The sequence below is a fragment of the Macrobrachium rosenbergii genome, chromosome 20 (genome assembly GCF_040412425.1).
Source record: "Macrobrachium rosenbergii isolate ZJJX-2024 chromosome 20, ASM4041242v1, whole genome shotgun sequence".
NCBI lineage: Eukaryota > Metazoa > Arthropoda > Malacostraca > Decapoda > Palaemonidae > Macrobrachium > Macrobrachium rosenbergii.
Genome location: NC_089760.1, coordinates 29,916 through 41,225, shown reverse-complemented (window position 1 = coordinate 41,225; position 11,310 = coordinate 29,916). Strand labels below are relative to the sequence as shown.

The 11,310-nt window shown below is 39.4% G+C and overlaps 1 protein-coding gene across 1 annotated transcript; it reads left to right on the top strand.

Moving 5' to 3' along the window:
* The first annotated feature begins 732 nt into the window (after positions 1-732).
* On the top strand, positions 733-7,853 carry LOC136848986 (arrestin homolog). The gene is made up of 3 exons (XM_067121798.1): positions 733-859; positions 5,002-5,357; positions 6,783-7,853. Exons 1-3 carry the CDS (start codon positions 817-819, stop codon positions 7,530-7,532), a joined length of 1,149 nt encoding a protein of 382 aa, XP_066977899.1. The 5' UTR covers positions 733-816; the 3' UTR covers positions 7,533-7,853.
* Positions 7,854-11,310: the final 3,457 nt, after the last annotated feature.

The following is an 11,310-nucleotide window of genomic DNA, read 5'->3' as shown; positions in this document are numbered from 1 at the left end:
AATACTCTTTGATTGATATAGCAAATAAACAATATTTACCTGGAGTTATATCCTTTGTATACATCATGTGATGAGTGGGCACAGCAGTATCTTTCAATTTGCGTGCATTTTTAGGATAATCTAAAAGTATGTCTAAGGCTTTCTCCAAAATCACCAGGGACAAAATGAATGGAGCATATTCTTGCATTCTTCACGTTGAAATCATCTTTCCTTTTGCACAGATTAACACAAGTTTTGCAAAGAGATGGGTCCTTTGGAAATCTGAAATGAAATGCCTTTTTCTTGGCGATGGCGATCATGATTATTGCAACTAAACACAGCACATACCACCATCTTTGTTGTCTCTTATCAACTGACTGAAATGTCAAAAGATCGGCGAATTCCCTCCAAAACAGTCAATGAACCTCTTGCCACTTACTCAGCTGGGTTCCAAGTGACGTCACTGCGCGGGAAAACGCAAAACTCATTCTCTCACAAAATCACCTTACTCTTCTTCCACCTTGAATATCCCTTCCTCTCTCCTCATCATTTTCCGTCTTCGTTGCCAAATATGAAACTTGTATGTAAACAAAGTTGCGTCATCCATTACAAGTTACGGTGCACCTCATTATCTGACGAAGTGCCAGAACAGCATAAACACGCAACGTATCCTGACGGAAGGGTTTTGAGTAATTAGATCAGTGTTGAAAGCTTCTACCAGGTATAAAAGGGAAGGTGAAGCCTTTTCAACTCCTCAGCCTCCTGTCAGACTCGGGCTTCGTCGGACGTTCTCAGTTCTTTCTTGTTATAGACTTCGTAGCACTCACACCATACTCCATGGTCAGCGCTGTTAAAGTCTTCAAGAAATCTTCCCCTAATGGTAGGGATTCATGTTATATTTCATTAGGCAACCAACTCTCACGCATCCACACATAAACGGGCGGTGTTAATATCGGAGGCAGATGCCCGAGAGTGCGATCCTGGTATATATGCTTTGGTGAAAAGCTCTCTCTCTCTCTCTCTCTCTCTCTCTCTCTCTCTCTCTCTCTCTCTCTCTCTCTCTCTCTCTCTCTCTCATATACACACGCACATACATACACACACACACACACACACACACACACACACACGTAACGAACACACAAACACACCCCAACCGGCTTGTTAAACAAAACGACATTTACCAGAACTGATGTGCGATAAGCGAAAATTAGGCACCAAAATTACTGTTTAAATCAAACGAACAAGAGAGAATAATTTCAGAGGCAAACCTTGATTATGATGGAAATATCGCCACTGTTTTATGTTGATATATTTTGCACGTGAACATAAAACGAAATTAAAAAGTCTATGACGGCGATTCGTTGTTCTTGCTAACATCCTTACTTCCCTTTCGCATTTTGTGGAGACCGACGAGCTAAGTGACCTGCCCTTGTTGAATATGCCAGTAAAAAGGTAAAATAGAAAAGTGGCAATAGGTGAGGGCCTAACCCCCAAGACGGAAATGTAGCAGACACTAGATTCTGTGAGAAATTGATAAATCTGCAACTGGAAGTAAATGATATGGAGATGGCTGACTATGGCCTGGTAGGTGTGGGTCAAAGGGCTTTGCGCTCTATGACGAGGTTTCTGTGCTTGTATGAGGAAGTGGGACAGTGTTTCGTTGCACTGGAAGAATAACTAAAGCATTGTTTGTACTGCTGAGAGGGCTGCCATCGGAGGGGCACCGCAGTCCTCCTACAGAGTGGTAAGAATGCCTGTATAGGCTATATAGACTGAGATGAAAATATTAAGTTGTATGTCTGGTGTAACTAGGGAGGAAAAGACTGGAAGTATGTAAGAAGACCAACACAGGTGGTTAAAATATCAAAGAAAGTGCAGGAGGGGAGACTGAGATGGTGCGGACACCTACTGAGAAGGGAGGAAGACAAATTTTGTTATCTCAGTCTACTCGGGATAGCGCCAGACATGGAGTTTACTGTTGGAATTATTGAGGAGACCTTAAATATCAAATTCTTTACTTAATTATTATTATCAAGTTCGTTTGTAAATTGTTAAGTTATTCTTTTGGCATTCTCTTTCTTTCTGGACCCCCTCCTTTTTGTGTACAATTGATTTGCCGTCTGTCGTTAGTAGTGTGAGTGTGTTTTGATTTTGGTTAATTAAGGGTGTTTGTTATTCATTGGTTTATGCATTTACGAGGTTCAGGTGTTACTTCTGCCTGAAGTTTAAGTGTTGAATATTAAGTGGTTTTTCGTGGTGTTTGTTTGCCCCCCTTGAATCATTTTGCACACTTCCTATAATCGTACGGCTGATTCCACCCACTGTGGACTTCAGCGGCTGTTAAGTTGGATATTGTTGATGTGTGTTTTAAGATATTTATTGTGTGGTTGCTGAGGACATTGCAGATTGGGAACAGACTCACTAAATTTATTCCAGTCTGCTTCATCTACCTTCCATTTGGGAGGTGACTCAGAGGGCTGATTCTTAACGGTTTTTATATGAATTGGGAAGTGGTCACTCCCATTTGGATATTCATTTACTGACCATTCATAATCAGTGTGAACACTAGATGAGCAAAACCTCAGATCGATAGCCGAATAAGTACTGGAGTAGATGTTATGGTAAGTCATGGCTCCATTATTCAGTGTATTGATATTATGATCACCCGTAATACTCTCCAACACCCACCCTGGACATGTGTCGCGTTCCCACCACATATGGGGTTGTGAGCATTAAAATCACCAAGGAGGAAGAAAGGAGTCCGGAGCTGATTGATCAGTAAATGAATATCATTATAAGTGAAATCCAAATCAGAAGGAAGCTAGATGAAGCAAACTGTAATTTGCTTGTGTGAAACGAAAGTTACTGCTACAGTTTGGAGATGAGTACTAACCGATAGCAAGGAGTATTGCAACGACTCATGCACAGTAATTGCTGCACCTCCCTTAGCTCTATCTCTGACTGGTGGTGGAGAATAATTATATGTGCTGTCATTTAACCCAGGATTATATTGTGCGCTTCCAAGCTTAGTTTCCTGGAGACACACAATACCTGGGCTATGTTCATGGAGCAGTATCTTACATATATATATATATATATATATATATATATATATATATATATATATATATATATATATATATATATATATATATATATATATATATATATGACTGTGAAATATTTTCTGTTGAAACAGAATTCCATCTAATAAAAGGAGCTCATAAAAATGCCAAAAGTTGAAAGTTAATACTATATATTTCGGAGAACAACTGTCTCCCTCAATGGGCAGGTCATAAATGAATTACCTGCCTGTTGGGAGCCAGTTGTTCCTGAAAATATATAGCATTACTTTCAACCATTTGTATTTTTATGGGCTCCTTTTATTAGATATATATATATATATATATATATATATATATATATATATATATATATATATATATATATATATATATATATGATATATATATAAAATTATGAAGGACTCAGACAAATTTTCCTGCACCTCCTCATACTGACCGTCCTATTTATCCATAAATTATTGTGCTGACTGTCCCTTTTATCCCAACATTACTGTTCTGACTGTCCCATTTATCCAGGTATTACTATGCTGACTGTCCCTCTTACCCAGGTGTTACTATGCTGACTGCCCCTTGTGGTGACTGTCCCGTCTATCCAAGTACTATACTGACTGTCCCTTTTATCCAGATATTACAGTGGTGACTGTCTAAACCTTGATACAGAATTATCAATCACAGGAAAGAAAAGAATTCTCAATAGTATATTTCTATGGTATCGAGTACATTTAATGAGGTGTGATAACCTGTAGAGTTTATTTACATGTGAAATTAGGAATGATAAACTCATAGATTTTATTTACCACGTAAGTTACAATGGGAAGGGGGAAGAGGGATGGAGGAAGGGGGCTGGGGAAGGGGAAGGAGGGTTACGGGGTTGAAACCTACCTTATTATCTCAGCTGGGTCAAATGATGGCCACGTGCCAAATTTTGTCTCAATCAGTCAAGCGGCTCAGATTTCTATAGCGCACAAAGTTACAAACATACATACAAACAAACATATAAACATTAACTTATATATATATATATATATATATATATATATATATATATATATATATATATATATATATATATGTATATATATATATATATATAATATGGAAACTAATTCAAATGATATTGTCTAGGATACACAGGCCCTTGGATGCTGTTGACACTTAGACAGAAGAACAATATTCCAACAATGATTAATCAAAATACTTTGGTAGTAATTTCATCTTTGTAAATCTAGAATGCTTCATGAGCACGACTGTTGAAAAAAGGAAAGACACTGGAGTCGAGGGTTATACCAAGTACATATTATCAAATGTTAGAACAATACCAGTGGAACAGGAGAGCATCACATGATCGGTCAATAGGTTAAAGAATATGAAGAGAAAGTATTATTACCAAGTATGGAAAGTCGTTAGACGCTGGTGAATTATGAGTCATGTTTTATCCATGTCTGCAAATAAATAATTTCCTTTCGGTAACAACTAGAGCACTCTTGAGAAAAAACAACTTTCCATGCACGTGTAAAAAAAAGATTAGGGTTCCCACTTGGAGATAAAACAAAGGTAGCAGAACACAGAGTAGAGGTCCATAAAACGCAAGGCGAAATAAACACAGATACCACAAAATTAGTCAAAGGAACATATGGTACCATAATGACTTAGAGAGAATAAACTAAACTGATGATAATTGCTAGCATGTTCACATTCATAAACTTTCTTGCTTTTTATTATAGATTTGTGTTATATTTATGAAAAAATAATTAGCTTGTGGACCAGTATGACTTACTTTATGAGCATGTACCTATTGTACCTGTGAATTTCAGAGTGGAAACAACTTCATGTTTTTCTGACGGCATACATATTGGTTTGTGGAATAAGATGTTCAGAAATGACAAATCTGGCAATTAACCTTCATCTTACGTTTGCTTGTCTCTCATTTCAGGCAAAGTCACTGCATACCTAAGTCGAAGAGATTTCGTTGACCATATCACCCACACAGCACCCGTCGATGGCGTGGTAGTGGTCGACGATGAGTACCTACGAGGAAGACGCATCTTCGCGCGAGTGGCGGTTACTTACCGCTACGGTAGGGCAGAAGATGAAGTGATGGGACTCAGCTTCTTCAAGGAATTCCAGCTGGTCAATGCCCCAGTTGCTTTCCAGGAATCTGAGTCTGACCTCAGCGACATTCAACAGAGACTGCTCAAGAACTTTGGCGCCAATGCCCATCCGTTCAGCATCAACTTACCTCATCACGCTCCTTGTTCAGTCTTCCTTGACAGTGGAAATGATAACACGGTAAGTTTTCTAATGTTCAATTTTGGGATAACTCTCTGTTAGATAAGCATCTTGTCAGTTTTATATACGGCATAACGTTTATCGAGTCAATCATTGACTCGATAAACGTTTTTCATTGACAATAAATACTGACTAACATAGCAAGGGGACTTATGCAGCTATTACAATTATGTAAATGCATATATATATATATATATATATATATATATATATATATATATATATATATATATATATATATATATATATATATATATATATAGATTAACTTTATCACATACACAATTGTTCTGTGCATTAGTAGAATTACTAAAAGGACCTCATTCAACCTGGATGGTATCTAATGGAGTATTTATTCAGAAAAAGTTACACGCTTTCTTGGACAAACAGTCTACATTATCAAGTGTCCGTACAATGAGCAGACGCGTAGTCCAGCTGTATTTATATCTGTGTGCTGGGTACTCTTAATCCTATCATCGCCTAGCTCCTCCTGCGTGACCCCCACCCCCTCGTGATCTTGGCCTTTCTCTGCCCCCTTCTTCTTCCAGGTGTCCGTTTTCCGTGCGTTCTCTTTCGTTTTTCCTTTGTTTCCTTGCTACTGTGGAGTATACGATTTTATTATATATGCTGTCTTCAAAGCCGTTTCCTGTGTTCCCTGCCATTGTGTTGTTGGCGCATGTTATGTAGGCGTTCTCTACAACCGGTCTGGCCGTTTCGTTGATGTTCCTGTACAGAAAACTCATATTTTCCCAGTCTATTTTATGATAATTTTCCCAACAGTGTTTGGCAACTGCCGACGTCTGATTATAACGACTTATGTTCTGGAGGTGTTGTTTGCTTCGCTCTTTACATGATTTGTCAGTTTCGCCATTATAGTACCCTTATTCACAGTCTAGAGGTCTTTGCTGGACTGGTCGATATCGTTCTCGGCTAGCACTCTGCAGGGCCGGCGTTCGAATCTCCGACCGGCCAGTGAAGAATGAGAGGAATTTATTTCTGGTGATAGAAATTCATTTCTCGCTATAATGTGGTTCGGATCCCACAATAAGCTGTAGGTCCCGTTGTTAGGTAACCAATTGGTTCTTAGCCACGTAAAATAAGTCTAATCCTTCGGGTCAGCCCTAGGAGAGCTGTTAATCAGCTCAGTGGTCTGGTTAAACTGTATACTTAACTTTTTTTTCACAGTCTAGACACGCTGCCATATATGATTTTATCATATTTAAATCTTGATCATTGTTAATATTCCCTGTCATTTCATTACAGATTCCATATATGTTAGAGATTATATAAAAAGAATAATGACAATAATTGTATTGTTTTTTTAAACGTGACAATGATTTTCTCCTTGTACTTATTTCCAATGTCTTTTTCTGTGAGATTTCTGTACCCTATGTATATGATGCAGTTTCCTTTTGACACTTTCAGAATCAGCCTTTGGGTGTTACCTACGAATTACGCCTTTATGTAGCCGAGAAGAAGGAAGAACGTCCTCATAAGCGGAATTCAGTCAATTTTGCAGTCAGGCGAGTACAGTTTGCCCCTCTGGAGGTCACCTCTCGTCGCCCACATACCCTAGTCAGCAGAGGTTTCACCCTGTCATCTGGCAGGTTGAACTTGGAGCTCGGTTTGAGCCGAGAAATTTATCATCACGGGCAGTCCATCGAGGCTCAGATACACGTCAGTAACGGCTCGAAGAAGACCGTGAAGAGCATCAATGTTGAGGTGATTCAGCATGTGGAAGTTACAATGATCAGCAGTCAGTTCAATCGGGTTGTGGCTTCTCTTGAGTCGAAGGAAGGTTGCCCGATCACCCCTGGAGACAGCTTTTCTAAGACATTCATCATCACCCCTTTGGTTTCTTCCAACAAGAAACGTTTTGGAATTGCCTATGAAGGTCATATAAAGGATCAGGACGTTAACTTGGCATCGTCGACTTTAGTTCCAATGGGCAAGAGCGCCAACGATGCCTTGGGTATCATCGTTTCGTATTCTGTCAAGGTAAAGCTCAGCTGTGGTGCCATCGGCGGGGAACTTTGCGCAGACCTTCCCTTCAAGCTCATGCACCCAAATCCCGCCGCTCAGAAGTTCCCAGTGCGAAGGTCTCGGTCCATCGATAAGATTGAGTTTGAAGAGTTCGCCCGTCTGCGACGAAGTTACTCTTTGGCAGATGATTGAAATGTAGGACAATGTTGTCTCATCCTGTATGAGGCCTCACACTGTCAGTTACACTCGTGTAAAGTTGAAGCTGTTCGTCATACCGAGTATTAGCTCTCACTCTTAGACATATGGCCCTAAAACAATGTATTTTAATAGTTTCTTATTCATTGTCATATGTCACATAAACTTCTGTTAACTCCATATAGCTTTATGCTCTTATATGATATATTTTCAAACAAAGTTTGCAAAGTAGTCTAGTTTAAAGATATTTTTCCATTTGTAAGAATTTTTACCTCCTCTTTTACCTATGTACGAGTATCAATAAAATTATATTCTTTTTCGATAAGATTCAGACAACCTAAAGTTTATTTCTGTTCAATAAAACGTTTCAAGTGAGCCAGTCTCAGTAACTTAATGTAATCAAAAAGATAAAAATAGTATAGCCTTTTGAGAAAGAAAAAGATTATTATTATCATCATTATTATTCAGAAGATCAACCCTATTCATATGGGATTCAGTCTTCCAAAGAGTATGGTGTTCATTAGAAAGAAGCAAGAGAAGGTATATGAAATACAGAAAGAAGGGATGACACTTATTAAAAAGGAAAGATAAATTAATAAATAGATGGAAATGTATTAAAATGCAAGGAAAATAGCTTTAGAGTAGTAATGCATTGCACCTCCATTTGAACTTTTGAAGTTCCAAGTGCACGACATCTTCTGGGAGACTGTTCCACAGTCCAAGGGTGTGAGGAACAAAGGACCTCTGGAACTGAGAAGTTCGACAGCGAGACACATTTACTGCATATTGGTGCTGCTGTTCAACGAATCTGGTTGCTCTCGGCAGGATAAAGGGATCAGGGATCAGTTGTGAATGTGAAAGGTCTTTGTTAAACTACAACATATCATGAAAAATTAACAAACAAGAGATCATCCGTCGATGGTCCATGTCATAACTGCTAAGATTAGGAAACGGAAACCTACCACCGTAAACAACTCTATCTAAAAGAGAAAATCTCTGGCAGAAGCAGACATCCATGCCAGAGAACAGTATTCTAGTAAAGGAAAGACAAATGACTTGAAGCAGGATGCACTGATTTTATCACTGTTATAAATATATGACGCCTTTCGTACAATACCTAACTTTTGTGCACCGTTTGCTGACACTTTTGTTAGATGCTTCTCAACAGTAAGATGTAATTAAAGTTGCACCAAGAATAGTTAAAACTTCAGACTTATTCAGCAAAGTCCCTTCCGCCTGAAGGGGAGGATGGGCTGGAAAATCTGTACGAGAACTGCTAATCAAAGGTGTTTTCATTTTACTGGAGTTCAGCCTCATACCCCACCGCTCCATGTCACGATTGAGACTAAGGGCAGCTTCATTTCTCATAAGTGGAGACTTTACTACACCCACAAGTGTTGCATCGTCGGCATACTAAACAATCTTGTTTTCCAGGAGAACAACCATATCACTTTTATACACTAAAAATAACAGTGGACCAAGAACACTACCTTGTGGAACTCCAGACACAAAAGGTCTTGCTTCACTCAAGATCCCATCAACAGCAGCTCGTTGCTGCCTACCTGTAAGGATATCTTGATGTAAACCTAAAACATATCCACCCACTCCGAGATACTGAAGTTTATAAATAAGTGCCTTATGATTTACTAAATCGAAAGCAGAACTAAACTCTGTTTGAATTACTCAACACTCTACACTCACAACCCTTATCAAGGTTCTCTCGCAAATGACATGTCAAATCTAAAAGGGCATCTTATAAGCATGTAGACTATGAGCAAAAAATCCTGTAGATTCCACACATACTTATAAAATGGCTTAAAAATAATTTTTTCTGCAACTTTGGAGAGCACTGGGAGAACAGAAATTCGCCTGTAGTTGCTGCAGTCTACAGATATGCCATTCTTTGGAAAAGGCACTATATTACTAAGCTTGTGCTCATCTGCAAAGATCTACATCGACATTGTTTTAATTTCAACTGTAAAGGTTAACTGTGGGCAAAAATCGCCCCTATTGACTCTCTCATCACTACCCCTTTTGGGTGAGTTCTTAATCCCTTTACCTTGTCAAAGTGACTGCCCAAAGACTTTGATTTCAGGTGCTGTTCTGTTGGAGATGCTAATCTCACCTAAGGCAAGCAAAGCCGGCAGAGGAGAAAAGTCAAAGGAGACAGCAGCTCCCGCCCTTAGCGACTGACCCATGTGACCAGCGCCATCTTGAACACCTGGGCCAGATGCCCTGACGCCCTACGTGTGAGACCCTTATAGAAAATGTGGTCATGCCGCCATACAGCACCATCTACAAGGAGCAGGATTTTAATCCCCCAATTCTATAAAAGGTCGTCACATGGGCACAATGTTCTTAGAAGCTTAGAAGCTTAGAAGGTGTTGGAACTTACCCAGGACACTTCCGTCCTCCCTTGCTCCCATGAGCTGTCCCTTGCTGTCCCACGTGGCTGTCCAGAGCCTAATTTACTTTTGTAGTGAATCCCTTTAACACTACCCTCCATCGCTGGCACCCCCGAAGACGAGGAGTCCATCTCCTGACAAAGGTAATGTACCAGAGTCAAAGTTCTTATGTCAATCACGTCCCCGCCAATCTTTTGCTATTTTCCGTTTTCTTTCATAGTGTGATATACCTACAACGAGACCTGTATTGCTTTCATTTTCTGTTGTTTTAATTTATGAATCAGTGAAGTGAAGTGTAACGTAATTGTTCAAACTTCTGTGCAATTCCTTGATTCCTTGTTTAAAGCTCCTTACTTCAGCTAAGTAACCACATGTATTCTAGACTGCAAATAGGCGTTAGCCTGCTGTGGACCTGTTATCATCTTGAGTGCGCAGTGGCATAACCACTTTTCCTCTCCCCTGTGGTACCCTTTGAAGCGGTACCCTTTTGAATTTCTTCAGAGAATCATCCATGTGTTTATTAACCTTATTATATGACAGGACTCTGTTTACCTGTCTTGATTTACGCTTTCCATTCTTCTGATGTGTGTTTTGCTAACGTAAATATATTTTACCTGATAAAGTAAATATAATTTACCTGAACCCATTATTAGAGTAAGGTTAAACCTTCCCAAGGTAAGTTACCGTAGCCTTCAGCTTAGAACCATATCAATATATATATGTGTGTGTGTGTGTGTGTGTGTGTGTGTGTGTGTGTGTGTGTGTGTGTGTGTGTAGAATCTACTGGTCACATTTTACCAGATAGGCCTACATATGTAATTGTAATAGCCACAATGCCCTCTTAATTTCTCGAATTCTTCGCGCTGTTTTGGTCACGTTGCCGACCTGTGTCCTTGGGAATTTGTGTACGTGCTTGTGACATACGAACTTTTGCAATATTCAGCCATTTCGCACCTGGAAGATATGTGTCCTGGATATTTGATAATTCAGCCCTTGATCGTACAGTCACTTTTCGTAAACTCCTGTGTCTTTGGGGACTGGTTTTTGTTGGATGTTAATCAGGGATTTGTCTAAGGTATTTGGGTCGGTAAAAGCAAAAGGGTTAGAGTTTCCAGGTGTCTGTGTCAACATCTTAATCTTGTCCAGGTGTGGGATTCTTATTTTATTGTTGGGCGTCTCTCTGGTCTTGTTATGGGGGGAACGGTAGAAAACAGTGTTTGCTTTGAAGATCAATTTCTCAGTTAAATGGTCAGTGTACTTTAAAGATGACAGCTGCTTACGGATTAGTTCAATTTCCTCTTTCAGGAGATCCGGGGAGCAAGTCCGTAAGGCTCTTAAGAATAAATTGCTGGCTACGCCAATCTTGATAG